Source organism: Pygocentrus nattereri, chromosome 20 (assembly GCF_015220715.1).
Source record: "Pygocentrus nattereri isolate fPygNat1 chromosome 20, fPygNat1.pri, whole genome shotgun sequence".
In the NCBI taxonomy this organism is placed as follows: Eukaryota; Metazoa; Chordata; class Actinopteri; order Characiformes; family Serrasalmidae; genus Pygocentrus; species Pygocentrus nattereri.
The window spans coordinates 29,898,864-29,924,619 of record NC_051230.1 but is presented as its reverse complement, the minus strand read 5'-3'; the positions used below and the strand labels follow the sequence as shown (position 1 = coordinate 29,924,619).

At 39.5% G+C, this 25,756-nt stretch overlaps 1 protein-coding gene across 1 annotated transcript in view; it reads right to left on the bottom strand.

The window, feature by feature from the left end:
* The window catches only part of slc4a5a (solute carrier family 4 member 5a), an 82,242-nt gene extending 58,211 nt beyond the window's left edge, over nt 1-24,031 (bottom strand). Inside the window, exons 1-3 of the mRNA XM_017709715.2 lie at nt 23,877-24,031; nt 17,681-17,736; nt 8,068-8,295 (exon numbers count right to left, since the gene is read on the bottom strand). Of these exons, the coding sequence (XP_017565204.1) occupies nt 8,068-8,295; nt 17,681-17,735 (283 nt within the window). The 5' untranslated portion in view covers nt 17,736; nt 23,877-24,031. The remainder of the gene's footprint in view (nt 1-8,067; nt 8,296-17,680; nt 17,737-23,876) is intronic.
* Nucleotides 24,032-25,756: the final 1,725 nt, after the last annotated feature.

Below are 25,756 nucleotides of genomic sequence, written 5' to 3'. Positions count from 1 at the left end.
CACTATGTTATGACATTAGTAAACATAACCAAAGAGCAGAGAGTCTTCTGTTCTAAGTGGGATGCACAACATAAAGCGTCAGTTTGTAGATGGTGTCTCGGCTGAACTGTGGGAACTGGCACATCATCAAAGAGCAGCTGTACCTGCGAACCAGACATCCCTCCTTATAAAGCCCAGCACAAGCCCTGGTAAAGGGACTCTAACCCTCAGAGCTGAGTGAGGTGCCAAGCTCGGGGTGGGGAGGGAGCTGTGGAGAGTTACTGAGACAGAAGCCAGTGCCTTTCAAAGCATAGCAGCAAAGGAGAATGTGTCCTGCTGCTGAAAACGAGCCAATATGATGACGTCCAGCTGGTGCAGGGCCAAAAAATTGGATTTTTGATTATTACTCTGTAGCAGAAATACTCAACTCACAGCCCTCAACTGGGTGGTACAACAGACTTTCCATCTAAGACATAGATGGCATCGCCGATTAGAAGAATGGTTTAAAAATTGGGACTATGTTTGAGGTTGAGGACCCACAAGTTCCTGTTCTTGCATTTCAAACCAACGTAGTGTTCCTAAACCAGATAGAACAACATTAAAAACTGGTTAACTAGTTCATTACATTCCTTTTACAAAGGCTAAATGTAGGCCTAATACACTTAAATAGTTTGGAGTGGTTATGTTTGTATTGATAAGGACAATAGTAGATGTTATAACAAAAAACGCAATAGTAGCATTATTACATGAGGACTTTTAATTATGTATTTATAGACAATTTCTTTTATAGTTAATGTATTGACATAAAAGAACTATGATTAGCTATGTGATCAGTAAATTTGGTCACAACATTTTATATATGAGGCATTCAGGATATTAATTTTCATTCTCAGTACAGCTTTCTCAAGTATTTTAGAATCATTTACAGCTCCATACATCAAAAAGGCATTAATTATGTTTGGGACTCGTGTCCTGCTTTCTCGCTTCTCGTGGCTGTTGTCATCGCTCCCCCCTCTATGGCAACTGACGTGTTCCTCCCGTCGTCACTCACATCCCTCAGTGGTGTTCGGGGTTTTGGCCCTGACTTCCTGCCCTCTCGCACAGCTGTCCTTAGGGCCTGGGGAATGGGTGCACGGCCCTCCATGTTTTGACGTTTTGAGTTACCGAGATTTGTCAAGTCTTAGAAACATTTGTGTTGTCAGTTTTTAAAAACATTTTGCATGCTAAAAGAGAAGATCAGTTCATCTGTCTTAATTGTAGCCTTTGCTTCTGAGCTGTTGCTTCTTAATCACCAACTACTCTTTGTGAGATGTTGGAATCGTGGGCAGGAGGTTAAGAAACCAGCCTTGTCACCGGTTCGATCTTCTGAGCTGACAGTCTGTGAATGAGGCGCCCTTGAGCAAGACACCTAACCTCCAACTGCTCCCCAGGTGCTGCGGATAGGGCTGCCCACACTCACAAGTGTGCTCACTGCCCCCTAGTGTGTTTGTTCAATAGTGTATATGTGGTGTTTCACTGCATGAATGGGTTAGATTGCAGAGGTGAAATTTCCCCATCATGGGACTAATAAGGGTCACTTAACATTTAAGCATTTGTGAAATGATTGTCTACTCCTGTTTCATTGTTAAATACAGGCATTACTCTAATGAAGTATACATTTGTGTATTGTATGAGCATAAAATAGAGCCTGGGATAGTCAAGTATTTTAATACATTTCCTAATCTTTATTAGTTTTTAATACATTTTGTCATATAATCTAGATCAGTGTAACATTCATTTTATAAGTGGCCTTTATTAGCCTTTATTATCACTGCTATGCTAATATATCATTTATGTCACAGTGTACTTTCACACTGGCTTAATACAACTTAAGTCAGCCCTAAGATACGCACTGACCTTTACAGCTTGTGACAAACATTTACATTTATTCCATTTGAGGTGTTTTACTTTGCTCCAGTAATAGTTTATATTATATATACAGGAATATTACTGGAGGATCCTGTTAGCCTGTTAACTGCTGTGGGTTCATGCATGTAGATTTTCTTTTAAAGATAAAACAAATTACTTGAGTGCTGAACTTGACTGCTCCTAAAGCCAAGCCATTTCTGCATGTGCCCCCATCCCCACCTCCCCAGGGAAAGCTGTGCAACAAATCAGTATATTAGTAATCAATGAGTGGTACAGTATGTCCTCAGCTGGCTCCCTGACACCTCCTCAACCACTTCTCCACAAGCTGGCATGTGCCCTGACTTGGAGAAGAGTGGTGTCTTGTACTATACCACTTGACAATGGAAAAGAATGAGATTTGTGGAAGCACTAATTAGCAAATTCTCTAAGAATGTGGCCCAGGGTGTTTGGTTCCTGCTGCATTAGGAGGAACTGTTTAATTTCCTGGTTGAACTGTTTGGCTTGGACATTTGACAATGGGTGATGCCCTGAGGGGAGTCTGATGATGTTCATTTGATTACAAAATGCTTTCCAAACTGGCAACTGTGAACAGGGTACCTCTATCTGACACAATTTCCTCCGGGAGGTCTTGGCTCTTTCCATGGCCGTAGGAAGTTTTGTGAATGGCACTGTGTCGGAAGTTCTAATACCACAAGCAGGTTGGGGTCAGAGTGTCTGAGAATGGGGAATGTTGAGAAATGTTCTTTGAGGGTGGTGAAAGCCTTTTTTGGTGCTGTGTACCATTGGGGGATATGAGGTTTGCCCCATAGAAGAGATGTAAGATAAAAATTTGTGATATCTAAAAAGTTTAGTTCTTTAACTCCATATGGATGGAGCTATTCTCTGGCCTCTCTAACATTGGCATCCTCCTTTTGGATCAGGAATGTAGGCCAGGAATTTTGCGGTAGATTTATGGAAATAGAATTTTTTCAATTTGACAAAACAACTGTTTGAGCGCCCCAAAAAAAACCCAAGAAAGGTGTCAATATATACTAGAACTCATCTGTCCAACATGTGTTGAAGCACCTCATTAAAGCACCTCATCACCCTCTCTGATTTGATGACATTTTAGGCACTGTGGTGGTCTCATTTGGTAAAAGCCCAGACCAGCTCTAAGGCTGCTGGAATGAAGGGCAAGTAGCACTGATTCCAAAAGGAGATGGTATTAAGCTCCATATAATTGATACAGGACTTAACCCACCACAAAAAAGCAGCAGGAATCCAGCAGCCTCGGGACAAGTTGAAGGATGAATATATCCTAATTCTAAGGTTCAGGGTTTGGTTGTTCCAGTTCCGCAGCAAGTGTTTGAAAGACAAATGCATATTCATTTGCATTGTTTTAGTTGTAACAGATGCTCACATGGCTTTAAGCTGCCCATCAAAAACAAAAAAAAAACTGGGCTGTTGTAGCCGGCTCGCTCCAAACTGCCATGTCAAATGGCCCATTTCAGCACTTTCCCAGTCAAGAGTGAAAGAACAAATCCTTTTTTGGCACAGTCAGAGGAGAAAGCTGCCAGCTCACTTTTGAAAGCAATGATGGACTGTGGCAAAAAAGCCCTTACACAAGCCAGGGGTGCCATCTCACTTATATGAAGTGGCTAACCGAGTCTTGCAGACTCCAAATTCAGCATTGGTGAAGAGGCTGTAGTGTCATGTAGTGTAGAGTCCTAATGTAGAAGACTTCCACATTATTTCTCCTAGCTGCTCAACTGCACTGGCAAGGCTCCTGAGCCGTTGCTCATAGGAGTCAAAGATTGGCTGATGCTTATGCAACCAGAGGATCTACACTGAATGGAAAAGTCTTCTGTAAAACTCAGGATTCAGGCAGACAGGGACCCGTGCGCAGAGATTTATTAAAAATGTAAAAAGGGCAAGACTGAAAAACGAGAACCATGCAAAACAAGACAGAAAAACCAAAACAGATCAGGGCAGACAAAACCAAAGGAACAAAAGTCTAAAACAGATCGGAGTCAAAACAAAACCATGACACAACCCAGAATTGCTGGACAGGGCAAAAGTTTGTAAGGCTTTAGAACTCAAACAGGTAGGAAGTAGAAAGCATGGCAATCAGAAAGTTGAGTGCAATAACCATGGAGATGAGATCAGTACTCAAGATCTCCAGTGGTAAGACACTAGGGCAACAGTTCAAATGTGACAACTAGTGACAGCTTGATATTCTCCTGTCTTTAAAAAGTCAAAACTGTAAGGAGTGTTTATGCGATGGGGATGCTTTTGGTGGTCTACTAGGTCTTGCATGGTTGTTAGGTTCCTCAATATCTCTATGTATTGTAATAATTTTTGAACTCCAGTTTTGGAAACTCCTTTTTTTCACCTTTCCCTTTTACTTTCCTCTTCCTTATGCAACAAATGATCTTGTATGTCATCTCCTCAGAGATATCTTCTGAAAAATGAACAACTTGTCTATAAAAACTGCAACTGTAGAAAAGCAACTCCCTGCTACACACATATAGGAGAATTAAATAGGCCACAATGTACACAATTCATCAGCACAGAGTTCACTCGTAGACCCTGGTCTCTGTGCAAATGAATGTGCCTGCTGGGAGAGCAGCGTTCACTCATGAAGCGAACTACAGTCACACTTTTCGGAGAGCAGGCCAGCAGCAATCAATTACATTGAGCACCGCTTCAATGGGGACTGAAGAAAATGTCCTCATGTTTTATTTTCTGCTTACATGTTGCCTATCACAAAAGAGCCATGCCACTGTGAGATTTACCTCTTTGAGGAAATATGTCTTTATATCAGTGAGGTCAGTCAGGAGCCTATCCCAGCGGTCATCGGGTGGAGGACAGGATACACCCTGGACAGGTCACCAGTCCATTGCAGACAGACACACATGCGCACGCATGCACGCACTCTCTCACCCTTAGGGGCAATGTAGCATGTCCAGGTGGCCTGACTGCATATCTTTGGACTGTGGGAGGAAACAGGAGAACCTGGAGGAAACCCACGCAGACACGGGGAGAACATGCAAACTCCACACAGAGAGGACCCTGGTCGCCCGGCTGGGGAATCGAACCCAGGCCCCCCTTGCTGTGAGGCGACAGCGCTACACACTGCACCACCACACCACCATGCTGCCCCTTAGATCCAGTCCACGAAGCACAAAGCAAGCTCCATAACACTTTTGGAAAGAACTGGAATATCGATCATGAGCCTGAAAGGGCACAAATTCCCACACTCTGAAATCTTGTGGAAAGCTTTTCCAGAAGAGGTGGAGGCCACAAAGCCACAAAGAGGGGGCAACTCCAGCAACAAATCCAACAAGTCCATATAGATGTGATGGTCAGGTTTTAACATACTTTTGGCCACATAGCGTCATTAACTTGTACTTAACTTACGTAACGTAAATCTGCTGAGCTGGGTGTGAAGTTTGACAGATAGTCCAGACTACATGAGTAAATCTCTTCTACTGCAGCTTTCACTGTTGACTCATTCACAGATCATGGCACACTCTACTGATTCAGCAACATCATCCATGATTAATCTCAGATACAGTGAGAGAACAACACATTGATGGTCTTCTCACTGAACTTGCTAAAACTTTGTAGCTAACTGGAAAGGAGCCAGTCCTAGAGGACAGAGCACCAACACAGATGGGTGAAACGACTCATACTAGGCAGTTCTTTATGCTTTCTTGATACATTGTAGCTCAGAACCACTTCAGCAAATAAAACTGCTGTAAAATATTAAAAAACATTAGATGCATCCAGAATGACGAATGAAGATGTAGACAACTCTAAAATCACTGAGAAAGAATGAAGTTATGATAAAAATGTACTGACATTACTGATATCGCCAGCATCACCACTATGTTTTGCTTACATACTTACGTAGACTCGATGTACTGAGGTGATAAACAAATTTACCAAAGCAGTAGCTGGAAGCAACGTTATTCTACTACTGAACAAAATGTGTCATGGCAGCACATTACATCTTGTGATATTCACATGTTTACTTCATGGTTGTATCAATAATCCGATCATAATTCTTATTTCTACCATTTCTACATCTGATAACTAAAAAACTCCTGTAAACAACATGCTCCAATTTCTTAGATCCGAGTTAAGGTCTAGAAATCCGGTTAAGGAATCTGATAAAGAGGGCTGGATTTTAGTTCAGTAATCAGATTTCCCAGTGCAGGGAGACTCTTACTCTGATTTCTTTCGGATTTCTGAGTCTGTGCATGTGCGGAACAGGCAGCAGTACCGGAAATAAGCAAGCAGTGTCACTGTGAGACGCAAGAAAACACATTTGGAGTGACGCTGAGACCAAATACATCCTTGACGAAATGAAGGATATACATTTTCCTCATCATCTACATGATGTATGTTCATATCTTCAGTGTGAGTTTTACGTTACGTTTACATCACGTCTTCTTCTGTGAGTTTATTGGCCGGTCGCAAAGCAGAAATCTGATTGTTGTCTGACTCATGTAGACCCAGTTTCCCCTGAATACTCAAGTGCATGTAAATTTTCTGCAGTTTTCAGGTGTGTGTAAATGCACTCGGTGTTATGTAGCAGGGTTACCAAGCTATCTATGAAACTTACAATTTAAAATCTGTATTTAAATGAGATGACTACAGTCGTGGAGTCAGCAACAGTGTCCTGCAGCTGGGCTTCAGCCTGGATCTACGGATGGTTTCATTGTTGTTAGGAAGTTAGCTCATTAATTAATACTTATTGCTTAACTTTGGCACCACTAATTATTACTGAACAAAATTACAATAATTTTTAATAAGTGATTCCAAATTTAATCCTTAAATAATCCTTAAAATATTTGCATGCTGTTAATAATAGACTAAAAACATGTGGTATTGTGGCTCAAAGTGGGATACGAGATTTGCATTTGTAAAAATAATATTCTAAAACGTGCCAGCCTGGAGACGTAATGTAAAGCTGCCCACCTTCAAATCTTTAGTATACAGTAAAGTTCTTTGCCAATTACCAATTGTGCCTTAAAGTGTACAGTGTTCCTTTGTTTAGGCCTTTAGGCGAACCCAGCATGGTGCGAATCAGTGGAGGGAAGCATAGAGAACCCATTTTGAATTCATTGTTGTTGTAATGTCGTAAACCCTTTTTGCAGTTGCATGCAAAAGTTTGTGCGCCCCTGGTCAAATGACATTTTGGTAATTTTGTGAAGATAAGTCACGTCGTCTACGGAGAATTCTACTCAGTTTAATGCACAATTATTTAACCTATTGGAAAACAAAATAAAATACAAAATGTGGCCTGTGAAAAAGTAATGGCATATTTTATCATTCATTTTTTACTTTTTTAAGTTCCATGTACAAATAGAAATTGTGCTCTAAAATTTAGAAAATCAACAAAACGTGCAATTTGACCAAGAGGACTGAAACTTGCACATGACTTCACAGATATACACCTACAGCAGTTTAGACATACCTGTTTACACTGAAGCTATAAAGTGTTTCATTATGATTTGCTTTCTGAAGGAGGTACAATGAAAGGCAGCTAATCAAAAGAGAGCTCAGTTACATATGTCAGTCTTAAACGCACAGTAACAAAACCAGCTTGTTTTCTATGGGATTGGAGGATGGTCATGTAATGCAATGACATGTCTGGTGTCTGAACTTTGCTTCTTTAGTTTATACTCAGGAAGGTAAGTGGCTTAGATACTATGTATTAGTGTGTGGGGGGGCTTTTTTGGCAACTTGCAGTTCATGCACATCATATTTTAGCCTGTTTTTACATCCAGACTCAGCAATGCTACTTCTTTCCATTTAAAGAGTCTGACATAGTGCAGCTGTACATATCTTAAATACACTTGCTTATGTGCTTAATTGCTAAAAGCAGTGTTAGCAGCCACCTTGATTCCTTGTTCTGTCTTTCATTTTGTCCATGTTTATAGATTACAGCGTCTTATACAGTGCCAGAACCACATAGGTACATCTGTTAGAGATAACTGAACACCTCCAAACAGATGAAGAAAAGAGAATGGTGATTTAGGCTTGTCGCTTGTAACTCAGCTTCCATTATTTATCAGCTATGTTAGCTTTGTAGCGCCAGTACAAAACTAAAGAAGTAAGCTGCAAACACCAAATATGTCTTGGATGGTCAACATTAACCGCATCCAGTCTCTGAAGGAAGAGGCCACTCACTGGTTCTGCTGATCTCGGGCGGAAGGCCGTGATCTGGTTGGTCGAGACTTCCGGCCTCCAGGTCGTAGCGGTCCCTGTCATCACACTCGTAGTGTTGCCTATGGTGGTCATGGCGAGAGCCCCTCTCCACGTCCGTTGCATCCCGACTGGACATGGATGATCGCCTCCGTCTGCGCTTGCGACGGTAGCCTCGCGGCACCGGGACGCCGATGTAAATGGACTGGCGATCTGTGGATGAACAGAAAGGCGTGTACTGAGAAACTCTGGCCACCTTGTTAGAAGCACCTCCGTTGTACTTGCAACTTGGTGGATGTTTCTAAAAGGGTCCAGCAAGTGGACGTTTCTAAGATGGGCATTTCTAATAAAGTGGCCAGAGAGTGGACGTACAAGGTGGGTGTTTCTAATAAAGTGGCCAGTGAGTGGAAGCACAAGGTGGGTGTTTCTAATAAAGTGGCCAGTGAGTGGAAGCACAAGGTGGGTGTTTCTAATAAAGTGGCCAGTGAGTGGACGTACAAAGTGGGTGTTTCTAATAAAGTGGCCAGAGAGTGGACGTACAAGGTAGGTGTTTCTAATAAAGTGGCCAGAGAGTGGACGTACAAGGAGGGTGTTTCTAATAAAGTGGCCAGAGAGTGGACGTACAAGGTGGGTGTTTCTAATAAAGTGGCCAGAGAGTGGACGTACAAGGAGGGTGTTTCTAATAAAGTGGCCAGAGAGTGGACGTACAAGGTGGGTGTTTCTAATAAAGTGGCCAGTGAGTGGACGTACAAAGTGGGTGTTTCTAATAAAGTGGCCAGAGAGTGGACGTACAAGGTAGGTGTTTCTAATAAAGTGGCCAGAGAGTGGACGTACAAGGAGGGTGTTTCTAATAAAGTGGCCAGAGAGTGGACGTACAAGGTGGGTGTTTCTAATAAAGTGGCCAGAGAGTGGACGTACAAGGTGGGTGTTTCTAATAAAGTGGCCAGTGAGTGGAAGCACAAGGTGGGTGTTTCTAATAAAGTGGCCAGTGAGTGGACGTACAAGGTGGGTGTTTCTAATAAAGTGGCCAGTAAGTGGAAGCACAAGGTGGGTGTTTCTAATAAAGTGGCCAGAGAGTGGAAGCACAAGGTGGGTGTTTCTAATAAAGTGGCCAGAGAGTGGACGTACAAGGTGGGTGTTTCTAATAAAGTGGCCAGTGAGTGGAAGCACAAGGTGGGTGTTTCTAATAAAGTGGCCAGAGAGTGGACGTACAAGGTGGGGGTTTCTAATAAAGTGGCCAGTGAGTGGAAGCACAAGGTGGGTGTTTCTAATAAAGTGGCCAGAGAATGGACGTACAAGGTGGGTGTTTCTAATAAAGTGGCCAGTGAGTGGAAGCACAAGGTGGGTGTTTCTAATAAAGTGGCCAGTGAGTGGACGTACAAGGTGGGTGTTTCTAATAAAGTGGCCAGAGAGTGGACGTACAAGGTTGGTGTTTCTAATAAAGTGGCCAGTTAGTGGAAGCACAAGGTGGGTGTTTCTAATAAAGTGGCCAGTGAGCAGAAGTACAATGTGAGGGTTTCTAATAAGTGAGTGAACATGTCATGATTTGAGGCTTCATCCTTCCTAACTCTGAGGCCCGATCAGTATTGCTGGCATTGCCTGCTGTAGCGCAACCAAAAGCAATTTTCATATTAACGACAAACCTTGTCGAACACTCACGACATTGATTTTAGGTAATTTCATGCCCCAGATAACTTCCTGCTTTCACACAGCAACATTCAGACCAAACAAATTAATTCTGCTTTATCATCCACAGTGCCACAGATAAGGAATATCACATAACTGTGCACGGACTGGTTTGGGCATGTTTACCTCCATTTCCTTCCTAATTAGTTCTTGTGAGACTATGACTTATAAAAGAAACATGATGCATCATGTGAGCTGAACCCTTAACAGAGCCTCGCATTACTCCCTGCTTGCCGCTGCTACAAGGCGGCAAGCTTAGTGCCTCCAGCGAAGCACGCCATATTAACTACATGCTCGCATCAGAACTAATGGTTTGAACAAAAGGAGTGGCGTGAGATTCAATCCGTCCCTTCAGCCGTGAATGAATGAGGATGAATGGGTTGCGTCTGACATTAAATAGCTTTTTAATGATCGCAACAAGAATCATCCGAGAGTTCCGGAATGGCTTAATGTGACAATGTGACGGCTGTGGAGTAGGCCTTGAATAGCATCTGGGAAGACCTGGGTTGGATATAGTGACACGTAGATCCTCTACTCATACAGAACAACGCTTATATTACTCGTCTATCCACGTCAGAATCCACAGATTGCACATTAGAGACTCCTAGAGCAGTGCATTCATTCCTGCTGACAAATTGGCAGTACAGTTCCAAGAAAAAGCAAATAATAACCCACTTCACATGCATTTACATATAGAGCCATAAGTCCCCGTATGTTAAATGGAGTTTTAATGACCGGCCTCTAGACAAAAAGCCCATTCTAATAGCAAAGGTACTACCGGTCAAATTGCATGTTTTGCTGAAAAGGATTCTCTACAGGGAACAAACAAACACGGCACTTTTCTGTAAGATGGTTTTTGTACAATCTGCTAGTTATATATATATATATATATATATATATATATATATATATATATATATATATATATATATATACACACATAGTGCCATAACTTTTGCACAGGCTACATTTTATGATTAATTTATGATTTTTCCCAATACGCAAACTTCAGCAAACAAAGCAGTAACTGTGCATTAAAATGTCAAATTTCATTTCACTTTGAAAACCAACAATACGTGGTCATTTGACCAGTGGCGCTCAAACTTTTGCACATGACTGTACTTTCTAATTGAAAATTTCTGGCGGACATGAACAAATTCGGTACAAATGCAAATTGTAAAAGATGCCAAAAAAGGAAAGAAAAAATACAAATGGTAATAAAATATAATATAAAATAGCAACTGAAGAATTTTTAAAATGACAGTAATAAAATGTGGCAATGTTAATGCAACTTAATAGTATACCTATCAATATATGTACAAAAAATGAAACAGTGAATAATTATAAATCTATAATAAGTTATATCACAATGACATAACACAATAAGCTCTAGCTGAATTAAAAGGATTCAATTTTCCATGTGCAGCTTATGTCAGAATCTGTGTACTGGAGAAGCCCTGAACGGTGTAATTATGGCTTCATAATTCTGGGATGAAGCCATTTCTCAGTTCATTTCTCATTGTATTTCCATATGGAGGGATGATGGCTTCCTCTGCTCCGCTGTGTAAATGTATTTTTAATGACTCACAGGCCTCTTATTGGGAATATTCTTCATTCCTGCTTATGGGAAGGTGTTTGTGTTAGCCAAAAAAAAAAAAAAAAAAGCAAATGTACAACAAATATAGTAAATATAATAAAAGCATTGGTCTGTAAAATATATTTAATAAAGTTCTAATTGTATAAAATATTACTAATAATATTAAAATAAATGAATAAATTAAACCAATTTGAGTCATAAGATTACTTCTTAATTTTTATTCAATTGATTTGTTACTTTAAAAAATACTAACAGGGCCATAACAGTTGACATATAATAAATGTAATACATGCATTGGTACTTAAGATATTTAATAATATTACAAAAATAAAAAAGTGTAATCAAATTAATAATATCATTAAAATAAATAAATACATAAACAAATAAAAGAAAATGTTACTAAGAACTAATATGATTATTAAGTAATTTGCTACTTTATATATATATATATATATAGAGAGAGAGAGAGATACTACTTACACATTAATTAATTATATTTTCTATATGGAATAATTGATAAACATGACCATTATACAAATATGTAAGAAAAACTATGAAAATAGTGCATTAAAATATACTGCTCTAAATGTTTTAATGAATAAATAATACAAAAAATATGTAGAAATCAATACTGTCAATACACAGCCTGTTCCAGGATACACTACTGACCCACCCTGGACCAAAACACATCTTTTCCAAACCCAGTTCACAAGGCTGGCCACAAAACACTCTGAACTTCTTCATTAAATGACTGGAGAACTGCAAATAATTACAGTCTGTGCATAAATAACTGCTCAGTTAATCTGAACAAATCACATGCCATTCATTTGTCGCACCAGTGAGATGGTAAGTGATGCACAACTAAGTATATTGTTGTTCAGTATATTGAATTAATGCATGATAAACACTCATAATGAAAGTCGATTGTGATGCTGAGATGAAACTCACATCGAGTTTTGCACAATGGAATCATCATAAACATAAGCTTGAAAGCAATAACGGTGTTCCTTTAGTTGGTTTGGCTTAGGGATTGTATTGAGCAAAGGAATATTGCACACGGTTATGTGCGCTTTGAGGACTTTGGGGTATTATGTGGTATTTGGTTCAAAACACTTTTTGTCAGACATCAAGCCATCCGAATGGCTTTTATGTCCAAAAGCTATCAGAATACAACAAAATAGCTGTTTATAGTGCCCGTGGGCCTACAATCACGGCTTTAGCTCCTTTAACTCTACAGAAAAGCTGTAATATCATCTCCCCAAGGTTGCCTGAAATCCTTGTAGTGTAAGATATTGGATAGCCCTGCTTTTGTCGTCAATGATTGGCTTTGGGCTGTGATGATTAAGACCTTAAACAGCCAGAACCCATAGCCCCAAACTTTTATTACACTGCTGTAACTTTAGAATGGCTCAGCCAGTTTGCATTGTAGTCCAAGCATTATTGTTATTATTACGATTTAAGACTCCAACTCATGTGGACCATATGGGCAGTTTTTCTCCAGAATATCTTGTCTTCTGTTTGGATCTTTCTCATGATATCTCTGATTGTCTTCATCCATCATCAAGTAAGAGGTGAGCCTTTGGTCACTGGCATTTTTTGGTATCTAGTCGTCCAGTACTTTCCCTGTCCTGCTTTTTTACTGTCCGGCTTTCACATCCATAAAGAACCACAGAAAAGACCACAGTTTGCGCAGTTATGATCTTTGTAGAAAAAAACAAATGCCTACACAATCTGTGTCGTCGTTCTTCACCACTGGATCCTTTGTTGCTAATTATTGATCCAAGCAGAAGGAAGTCGTCCACCACTTCTACATCTTCACCATCAATTGTAGCTACTGATCTTTCCTATTTAGTGTGTTTACATGTACTCAGTAGTCTGATTTTGAATTGGATCCAATCCAAATTGGTTTTCTGCAGTTATCTGATTATTCAAATGGCCATGTAAACACCATACTCCAATCAAGAAATCTGATTACGAAATCCGATAAAGAGGCTGGATTTCAGCTTAGTAATCAGATTTCTCAATGCATGGAGACTCTTACTCTGATTTCTTTCATTTTTCTCAGTCTGCGCATGTGTGGAACAGACTGCTGTACTGGAAGCAAGCAAGCAGTGTTGCTGTGAGATGCAGCAAACACTTTTGGAGTGATATTGGAACCAACTACATTCTCAACAAAATGATGGATTTCAATTTTCTTCAGCTTCTAGATGATGTATGTTCATATTTTCAGGGAAAGTGAAGTTTCAGTTTGACATTAAGTTTATGTCATGTCTTCTTCTGTGAGTTTCTTGGCTGGTTGCAAAGCAGAAATCTGATTACTGCCTGACTCATGTAGACCCAGAATTTTCACATTATCTGATTACCTAAGTGCATGTAAACATGATCATATTACTATCAAAACCTGATTAAGTGCATGTAAACGCACTGTCATCAACTGCGTTCTTCATACGGAGCAGACGTCTTTATTCTTTAACCTTATTAAAGCCTTCAGATCTTCCTGATTTTCCACTAATATTCCATTAATAATCCTCATATTGAAGTTTTTTTGATGTTTCTTCTACCAATCTTGAATCCTCAATCATCTTTATACAGCCCCTTATTACCTGTTCAGCTACAGGTTAAATAAGTATGGTGATAGTGGGCATCCCTGTCAAACCCCTTTTCCAATGTGGGACCAGTCTCTTTGTCCATTTTCTGTCATGACTGTGGCTTGTTGATCAGAGTGCAGGTTCTTCATTCACTCACCATAACAGATTTAATGGCTATTAAATATTTGGCTTATCCATTCTCCTTCTTGAAACACCCTTTTCTAGTTTGGTAATGGACTCTTCCACACGTTGAGATTTTTCACATCTCCTATTTGCTCTTCAGTTGGGTAACAGTTTTCAGGTTTTAAAAACATGCGATAGCATATTGTAAATTTTTTCAGAGGTATTCCAGGCATAGTTACAGTTGTTGTGCTATGAAAGACCAACAGGGAGAAACAATTTGCTACAGACAGAACAGTGCTGCATCTCTAGTAAGAATACCAAAGAAGCAGGTTAAACAATGGCCTTTGCCTGAATTTGTATTTGAGTCGTTATTTTTCTTTAACAGACAGCATAATGTCATAAGCTTATTTTCAGGGATCCCCCTCAAAATTTTGATTTTGAGACATTCAGGGGGTCCAAGATGTTAATTACATCCCAAACCCCCCAGGAATTTCACCACTTATTTGATAGTTATATGCTTTGCTGCAGTCAAGAAAACATGCTGATTTCCCTCTTGAATTCTTTGGGGTTTTTTTTTCCAAATATAGCAAGTACAGAGTACATCAACAATGAGTATCTCTTCTTCCTCTGCCTTCCCTGAATCTCATGTGAGGCAGATCTCTTTCAAAATAAGGCAAGTCTGAATGACCTGAAGCATAACTTGCTGGCATGCATTCTAAATTGTATGACAGTTCTTTGATATATTTCATGTAGTTAATAAATATGTTGCCTAAAGTCAAAGTCACACTACACATTTGCAGTTTGCATCCCCTTGTGAAATGATCTTGATCAAGGCTGGGAAAAATCCTCAATTTTTCTACAGGTAGCACTCTTTGGGTTAGCACTAACTCATCAACCATAAACAGTAAAAAAACATATATACTAAAATAAACAATTCATTTAGACAATTATGTACATGTGGGAGCACATAGTTAGTTGTTGTAAAAAATGTGTAGATAAATGGCTTGTATGTTCAGCTAGACTTAGTCAAGTAGCTACCCTAGGACTTAGTGAACTGGCCAACTTGCCTAACATAACCAGTAAAGGCACAAGGGTAAAGATAATTATACCATTGAACACAGTCTCCCTGTTCACTGCATACCAAGCTGCTTCACTTTTATGAGTGTATTTTTAGCCAGTGGTGACAAAATGTTTAAAAGTTTTAGAGGTCAACACAGCCAAAAGTAGTAGTGCTACTGGTCAAGGATGTGAAGTTCACTTAGGTTTTGATAGGCCATTTCTGTGGTATCAGAATCAGAATCAGAATACTTTGTTGATCCCAGAGGGAAATTGCAGTTGTTACAGATGCAACCATTTATTTAAAAGAATAAACATCTTAAAAATTTAAGAAAAAAAGAGAAATTTGCAATACATACAAGTTTAAATTCTTACAAATACAATAAGTGGCAGTGGCTGTGATAATAAATATGAAACATACTGTATAAAGCAGTTCAAATTATTGCATCTCTGAGTTATTGTACATTGAGGGAGGAGTTGTAGAGTTTAATGGCTACAGGTAAGAATGACTTCCTGTGGCGCTCTATGGTGCATTTCACTAGCATGAGTCTTGCATTGAATGTGCTTCTGTTTCTCATCATTTCAGGTAGTTGCTAAGATTTTGATATATGTTTGAATATGGCCAGTTGGCAAACAGATTTGTTAATATGGCCCTTTTATTGGTTGAGTTTGACATCCCTGTGCTAGGCCACTGCTATTGACTATATTAAAAAAAAAATCTAATTGATCTTCATTCCAAAGAGGCTATTCCTTTAATCAGGGACTGACTGCCTAACTGGTTGGCCCAACACACCAGGACATGTCCCAAAATGACTCTCATCTCTTTCTCTTTGCTTCTCATTACACCCCCTCCTACCATCCTGCACACATCTTTGTAATCGAACTGTTGTCAAATTATTCAAGTAGATACAAATTAAGCAAATCAATGGCTTATTAAAAGCAATATGTCAAGATGTTTGAAAAAAAAAATGGCCTCAATCACCACTTAGGCTGGACGTTTTATGTATTGGCTGCTTGATGATTACTGATTATGGGAGAATATAAACATGAACGTTAATTGGCTCCAATGATAATTAATTATACAGTAATGAAATTCATCTTCGTCTTTAGTAATGACGCTGATTGCTCGATCCACTGCTGCTTGTGTGTGTAAGTGTGTGTATGCTTGCATTTTCAGGGCAAAAACATCCTGACTTTGTAGGAAAATCTGAGAAACAAATAATATATGTGGCACATTTTGCATATAGATATTTACTGTCAAAACAAAAGAACAAGTATCTATATTTTGCATTGACCTGCATTAAAAGTAAGGAAGATTTTTGTCGTTCTTCTGTAAAATTGCTATTTTTGAGATACTTCTTTGAAGAATGATGATATATATAATACATACACAAATACATGCATTTACATGTATAAAATACACATGGCAACTATTGTTATTGCATATACACATCTAAATACATGTAATACATATTGGACATTGACAAAATTCAGAGGCCCTTCATTTATTTAATTTCCAGTCAAAACAGCCATTAAGGCCAACTTATTCATTTTTGAATATCAGAATTAAAAGCAGAAGCCTCAAGAACTAAATATCAAATTTTTAATGGCGAGACCTTCTAGACCTTCTAGGTTATCAAAGGAAATCTGACCAATCATGTGATGCCAGCCTTTGATTTTATTATGGCTCCCATTCTTTTCAGAAGGCTCACTTTCAGTTTTTCAAACAAATCTGCAGGGATATTATTCCACACCTCCAAAGTTCAGTCCTAAAATTTGGTTGCATTTTCTTTCAAACAGAAAATGCAAATAATCCCAACATTTTTCATTCAATTCATTTTTAGTGGTGTTGAGGTCTGGCCTCTGGGGTGGTTAGTCCATTGTTCTGAGAACATCGACAGCTTCTTTATTTATCTTTGATTTAATTTCTTTTCTCAGTGAGGTTCTTCTTGACAGCTACACATCCTTTCAGACCCACAGCGCTGAGTCGTCTTCTCACAGTGGAAGGATGGACAGAAACACCTGTGGATGTTTTCAGATCTGAAGCAGTTAGATTTTTCTCCTCTCTCTCACAGATGAAAGCTTTAAGTGCTGTTTATCTGACGGGGGCAGTTTTGGTGTCTACCAGGTCTAATGGGTGCTTGTTAGGAGTCCCATTTTCTCTGCAGCTTTGAATCATTGTTTGAACTCTAGTTTGGAAACTTCACTGATTTTCCTTAGACTTTTTCCTTATCGCTTCTGTCTGAACAAAACCTTCTCTCTCCGAAATGGCAACTTTACCCAAGTCAATGGAACCAGACTTTTTGGTCATTTTGGGACATTTCTGTCAGTCCACAGTTCTTGAAAGTTACATACGATGTAAAGAGTAACATGTATTCTTAAATAGTGTCAAAAATTGAAAAACAACAAAAATAGAGATGCAAGCAACATTATTCAAGTGGATTATCTCCTCAGAATGTAAAAATTAATAACTTGAATTTATTGGTCATTTTGACATGAAATGAAATAAAGGAAGGGGCTCTGACTGACTCATGTGTCAGTGACTCACCATCCTCTTCTTCATAGCGGTAGCGACTGCTGCCCATCCCTCGATCATGGTCCATCCTGTGAAAGTGGAATGAGAGAGAGAGGGAAAAAAGAGAGAGAAAGATCAAATCAAAATGCAAACAAATGTACACGATGCCCTGCGATGGACTGGCGACCTGCGACCCTGCGGGAGCTGTGGCTTAGGAAATGGATGGATGGATGGATGTACACAATTTTCCTCACATTAGCCCAAATGTAGCCACTCAACGAAGATACATTTGGGCTCTGGAGCTTTAAGGCTAACGTAGCTAACCATTAGCATTACACAAGCTAGCGTCAACTGGCAGCGTATATGCAAATTAGTAGCATTTGACACAGTATAAAGTATTGTCATCCATAAAAGTGAACAGTACTGACAAAATTCCTGGACAAAAATGTAAACAGCAAAAAAGTGATAAAATGATCTGTATCTGTTACAAGATTGATTGCAATAATGCTGATGAAATGCACACCTTTTACAAAATTAATCCCAGGTGGTTGCTAAGGTGTTGCTAGACCTTTGCTATATTGCTATAGACCATTATCATGGTATTTCAGATGGTTTCTAAGGTCTTGATAGGCCATTACTTTGGTATCCCAGGTGGTATGTAATGTCTATGAAGGTCAGTCTGAAAGATGTCTAATGTGATATCATTTGGGGCAGTTTGATTTGAAAATTCTCAATGAAGAGCAGTAAATTGACTTGGACAGTTAGGATTAGTCCAGAAAATTCCATAATAAAGACTAGCGTGTGCATCTGTGTGACACTGCTCTAGATCCTCTGATGATTGTTATCCCAGGCTGAGGGTCTAGGTCATGGTCGTGACTCGGGGCAGTAGCAGCACGCACTGGTCATTGACCTGCCTCCTGGCTCTCTGCCAATCCCTCATCAATACTCACATAATTAAACTCAGCCGTGCTCAATGGAAACATGCATAATTAAAAGCACAAAGAGGACCCGTGCTGCTCATGACACATGCCAAATCTCCCCTAAACTAAGTCATGTGAGTGCAGGCCATGACCAATTTCCGGAGCATTATTCAATGTATGCAGTTTAGATTGGACGGTCAATAAATGGATTTCTATTGTCAAAATACAGTCATTGACCACTTTACTAGAAACCCCTAATTTGTTAGTCATCCTCTAGCCCAGTGGTCCACACAATAGATTTATCTGGCAGGGAACTGGTTTCTTACCATTACACTGATATTTCTTTAATGGTCTATAATCTACAAGTCTTCAAATCGAGATCTATCAGTCCTGGACTGTGCAGTCACTGGTGGTCAACAGTTCAGCTGAATTCAAGGTCTGTACCTAAATATTTTTGGACTTTAGCTAAAAGTTTCCATTGGTTTGCATTGTGTACCATATTTTCCAGGCTTTATTTAGACACTGTCATTGAGTTGTATCTGCATACATTGCTAATTTGGCTAAAATTGGGCTAGTGTAATTAAATTGGTAATTTTCTTAAGAAAATTTAATAATTGCTCTGAAAGCTAGATCTACTCCATCACATGATGCTGCCAAGCTTATGATGTGAGGCTCCACCATGTCTTTTTAACTACTGTTAAATGTAATACCATTGAACATGCTTGGAGGAGAACACTAATTCTAAGTACGTCTAATTCTGGTATGTCAACTAACACATGTTAGTTTGTATCACTCAGAGCGATAGGGCAAAGAGAGGACCATCCTATGCAACCTGAGCGAGGACAAGCATTCTGTTTTAAGCATTTTACACTAAAAGATACGTTGTGCATGTGTCAAGTAGAGCTTGAAATATTTGTTTGAACCAGACAGGACTAGACTTCTCACTCTGCTCAGTTTCAGACTCAAAATATAATGCAGCTCAGGTCAGTTGGGTTTGGAAGTACAAGGTAGGTGTTTCTAATAAAGTGGTCAGTTAGTGGAAGTACAAGGTAGGTGTTTCTATTAAAGTGGTCAGTTAGTGGAAGTACAAGGTAGAGGTCTGTGTGGAACTGTTTTTCTCACTCCTGCCCCTGCAAGATTTCATCCCACTCCCATTAGTCCCGTACCCGCCTGCAACCGAAATGCTTTGGCCCACTTCCCCTGCACACTTCCGTCAAGGGAAACTGATATCCAATATTTGACATATTTGTCTTTTCACAAATACATTATCAGTCATGGTCATCAGGCTCAATGTGAGGTGACTTCACCAAACGCCATTTATTCTCAGTAAACACTAGTAAAAACTAAACCACCACATAGTTATTTTTGGTGCTTTGCTGGGTTCAACAGCTGTGACTGTCAGACATGATCTCATTTATTTTTTTACTGTTATTTTATATTGTCTATGTATATTTAGTGATCATTCTACTTTATTAAGGCTATTCATTAATTTGCAGAAGTACAATGTTTCTAATAAATAAATTGGGCAGTTGGTGGAAGTACAAGGTAAGCATTTCTAATAAAGTGGGCAGTTGGTGGAAGTACAAGGTTGGTCTTTCTAAAAAAAAAGTGGCCAGTGAGTGGAAGTACAAAGCGGTCAGCCAGTGGCCCAGAGATATCCTATGTATCTGTGTGAATGAGAAAGATCAATACATAAAGAGTCATTTTATGTGTGTAGGTGCAGTCTGGGCTGTGTGGTGGGACTGGTTCAGGTTTGCTCCGTCAGTGTTCTGGCTGGATAATTAACACTGTCACATTATCGATCTGCGAGTGAACGAGAGAGAAAGAGAGAGAAAGAGAGAGAGAAGGCCAAGCCCACTGCTCTGACAGGCTAAATCGATGGCTCCCCACAGCCACATTTCTACACTGCTGTACGAGCCATATCTGCCTCTTTTTCTCCTCCAAATCTCCTACAAACACACACAAGCATTCATTGGGATTCTGACAAAGTCGTTAATTACCAATCGATAAGCCACCACGCTCGTTTGCAAATCCTGTTCTCCACAGGGATCACTTCCTCTCCCAGCCCATCACAATTAGGAGGGGCCTTTTTGAACCTGTTTCATTCACGACAGAGCACACTCCGCTAATGAATGCTAACTTGGGCCAAAAAGTCTGCTAACATAGCTCAATTAAAATGCTGCAGCTTTTGTTTCGCAAAAACTCAACAATACAGAGCAGCAGCATGTGTTATCTAACGTGTGGCTGTCTTTGAAAAGTTGTCCAATTGTGGACGAAACTTTAAAATGATAAACTTCCATCATGTTTAAAAATTGCTTTTGTTTTCTGCTGAGATGCGAACTTCATTCACAATGATGCCACATTATTGGACCCATTCCACAGTGGCGTAGTCGGCACAAGACTCATGGCTTTAGAATTCGGTCTTCATCTGTAATTGTACATGAGCACTTGGGCTGGTTAGATCACAAACCCAGCTCCAATCGAATATAGGGACAACATTTATTAAGTAAAATCTTCTGCTGTTGTCTTAGCTTCACACATGAGGAAAAAAGGATAATGACCTGTTAATCTTCAAAACGGAACAAGTACTACTCTTGAAAATGTTCTTGACTGTTTTATCACCATCACAAAAGCCTCTTATACAAATATGGCTAAAATAGTCGATAAAGTAAACCTCTAAAATGGTTACTTGTAATGGTTTAGTCACTTTAATCTCATTTAAAAGCAGCAAATTTAGCTGGCTAGCTTGTTAACTATTTTATTTCTATCATGAAAACCTAACACTGGTGTTGGTGGTGATCAGCTATTCTGGTCTAAGCTGGTTTACTTGACAAAGTAAGCCTCTAAAATGGTAACTGATTGGTAGTGATTTAGGCACTGTAAATGATGCCGGCGCATTCGTTTAGAAGCTGCTGAAGCTGGAAAGTTATCTAGCTAGCAAACAATGTTGTTAACTATATTATTAATATAAAGAAACCCTCATACTTGTCTTAGACTGAAGGAGTTCCCTGATAAAGAAAACAAGTTACAACCAGCATGAGTTCCATGCTGTGCTGGTTATTCCAAGTTAAGTGGTACTTTTTTAATCCCACAACCGGGAAAATTCCACCTCCGCATTTAACTCATCCGTGAAGTGAAACACCACATACACACTAGTGAACACACACACTAGGGGGCAGTGAGCACACTTGCCTGGAGCGGTGGGCAGCCCTATCCACGGTGCCCAGGGAGCAATTGGGGGTTAGGTGTCTTGCTCAAGGACACCTCAGTCATGGACTGTCAGTGCTGGGGATCGAACTGACAACCTTCCGGTCACAGGGACAGTTCCCTAACCTCCAGCCCATGACTGCCCCAAAGGCATGTGCATGGACCAAGCCACGCTGGAGAATGCGGGCAACGATCCTGCTACCTCTTGCATGCCAAGCGAGCGCTCTAGCATTTGAGCTAATTCGCCTCGATTTCATAACTAATTCTATGCTGGTTTAGTTGACTAGATTACCAGCACAGATGCTAATGTTGGTGATGATCAGCTATACTGGTCTATGCTGACAAAGTCAGCCTCTAAAATAGTAACTTGTAAGGATTTAGGCCCTGGAACTCATGCTGGCTACATTCATTTAGAAGCGGCTGAAGCAGGAAAGTTAGCTAGCTATTTAGCAAACAAAGTTAGCTAGCTTGCTAGTAAACAAATCTTTCGTGCTCTGCAGTTAATGTCAGTTTACTACCTGTGTTACTAAACACACTCTACCATCACTTCTAAGTCCTGCTGTCAAAAGTTTCTGAAACTTTGGTTGTTTTTTCCTCCATTTCCAGAAGCTGAAATTGGTTTCAGGCTAACAGCTAAACACACCCTACTGAAAAAACATAGCACAGACTAGCAAGCATTTCATGCTGGTCTGAAATGGGCTGTGCTGGTCTATGCTGGTTTATGTTGACCTAGTGCTAGTCTGGTGTTGGTTTAGTTGGTCACCCCACCACGGTCATGCTGGTTCATCAGAATACCAGCATCAAAACACAACATGTTGCTAATATCTTATTTTAAAACATTTAAAACATTTTTGATGTTTTTCAGTTTTTGACATAATTTGCAAATACTTCTTGTTCTTTACACTGTATGTAAATTTCATGATAAATGGACTAAAGGAAAATGACCCAAAATGACTTGCAAATACGTTTGGTTCCATTGACTTACATTAAAAGCAGAGTATGGTTTTTACTTCTCCTGATATGTAGATTTTTGTACAATATGTAGGTTTTGCTGGTGACCTTCCATGCTGGTCTATGCTAGTTTTTCTAGCAGGGAATTTATCTCGCATATATAATCAGATTAGAAATATGACATATAACCTCTCAGGCTACTTTAATGAATAATTATGACTTACTTAAGGGAATATTTCATCATTTGTAAGATTTTTCTTTTGCATGTTTTTGCCAAGTGGTTTTCAGCCAGCAATAGCAATTTACTACCATGACATTGATTCAGTGCCTCTTGGATAATAATTATCTGCACTATTCCCGAGCAAAGTCCATATAGAAAGAACAATTATCTGGCTCTGAGAACATCTAATACTGTGTACCGCTCTCAATCTCCTCAGAATGCTGGGATAATTAAATGATAAAGATGTAAACAAAGTCATTCAGCGTAGTGGTGATAGGAACCAGACATGTGAAGCATTTTAATGCTTGTAAAAGCTCCCTCACAGAAAGTTATTACATGATGTGATTATGAATACCCTCCCTGATGCCAGAGACACCGATTTATAATTTATTTTTGAGATGGTTTTGCCCAAAATTGTATATTGTTCATGGTGGAGGGGTACATATAAGGCAAAATAGCGCCAAAAGAAAGCTTATTTGAACAGATTTACCACCATCATCAACCTGACATATAAAAACATTTGACATAAAACCACTCAACAACTGAATTATGCACAAAAATCAGTGGAATTAAGGCTGTGTAACCAATGGGGTGGTTTTACTGTGAACATACAGTTCAGAGCTGCAACGCAACAAGAACAAGGCCTGCAGATGAACAAACAGTAAATCAGAGCACAAACATCCACCACAAATTCAATGCAAGGACGTGGTAAAACTGAACAATGTGCTAAGTATGTCCACACTGACCTTCAAGCCAACAATGAAATGTTCACACTGACCTTCTAACAATAACGTCCAGCTTTCTAGCCCCACAAGCTAAAGAACAAAGCTTTTAGTGCAAAGCTAAATGGGATTTTCTATATAGAATCTCGACTCGCAGTGTAATTAACCTGAGCAGAACTTCTGGACTGGAAAAAAGCGTAATTTCTTACCTGGTTTCATTTGAAGGAGACTGAACAAGAGGGAAAAAAAAGGTGTTCCTAATCAAAGGGATTCATGAATGCAGCTTGATTGGAGGACAGAGAAGTTGAAAGTCCAAAGAAGACCAAATGGATGGCACAGAGTTGGTCTTTAGCTCTCGCTCTCTCTCTTCTCTCTCTCACTCGTTCACACAAACCCCAACTGATGGTCTCTCGCTCAGTCAATGTTATGGACTGGTGACTAAGTCAATAAGAGGATAACTGGGATTCGGCAAAATGGGCTGTTGGGTTTTGTGTGTGACAATCAGGGTCAGTGGCTTCATGTCCACATCATCTGAAATAGCAGCTCTTTACTTTAGGCAGTTCTTTAAGACATGCAAAGCACTGTATGTTCACTCACTGGCCACTTTATTAGAAACATCCACCTTGTACTTCCATTAACTGGCCACTTTATTAGAAACAACCACATTGTGCTTCCATTAACTGGCCACTTTATTAGAAACAACCACATTGTGCTTCCATTAACTGGCCACTTTATTAGAAACAACCACATTGTGCTTCCATTAACTGGCCATTTTATTAGAAACAACCACATTGTGCTTCCATTAACTGGCCATTTTATTAGAAACACTCACATTATACTTCCACTAACTGGCCACTTTATTAGAAACACCCACCTTGTACTTCCACTCACTGTCCATTTTATTACACCATGCATATACATATATATTTAAAACATCATACAAAAATCAGGTTATAAATGTAAATGTAATGTATAAATGTAACTTCATCTAATATTTAATATTCTCTGTTTAAGTCTAGCAAGAAGGAGAAGACAAGCTGTAATCACTGCGGGATTCTCACAAATGTAAACAAGGGGAGATGGACTTGTGATGAGCAGCTACATTTGATGACCTCAGGCTGCTTTTACATAAACACCTCTGAGCAGAGGCCAGATAATAATGTCAGGATCTGCGCTCTCACTGCTATCGAACGCTAACAAAAATCCAATTTCCCATGGATGTAGAACTGGACACACACACACCAACACACACACACAAGCACACACACACACACAACGAAGAGAGAGGCTGGGTGGGTTCACATCCCTGCGTCTGTCACATATCGGCCCATCTGCCTGATGACTTCATACTTTGGGATTCCGGGTGTTTTATTTCCATTGGTGCGTCAGTCTGAGACTTCCGCCAACCACAGCTCGGCCTGCGGGACGTTTCGGCTTTGTTGGGCAAAACCTGGAAATGACAGTGATGACCCTTGAAGGCCTGCAAAAAAACAAGAGCAAAACAAATATACATCTCAGATACCACAAACTGGAATTACTACAGTAAATGAAATACTGAAACACAATCCGACAACTGACTGAAACATCAGTGCATCCATGGATCCATCCAGCATTACTGTATTGCACTGTTTTATGTTGTACTGTATTGTTTTATATTATATTGCATTATATTAGAATATGTTTGCAATTGTATTGTATTCTATTTATATTGTGTTTGTGTTATATTGTTTTATATTGTTCTGTACAGCATTGTATAAATTTTGTATAGATAGACAGAAATACAAACAGGCAGCCAGACAGCCAGACAGACATAGATAGAAAGATAAGTGGAATGGAAGAACTTCACTGGCCTGCACAACCAGAATGGGATGTCATAAAAGCTCCTGTGGGTGTAACATGTAGGTGTCCCAATACTTTTGTCCATGTAACGTAGACAGACAGACATGTACAGCAAATAAATAGAAAGACAGAGTTTACATGAACGAATAAGGGAGCTCTCAGATATGTGGGGCGCAGACATGCATTTTTCATAGTTTTGATAAAATAACACATTTATTCAGCTCACTGCCATTTATCGTTCTTTCTCTGT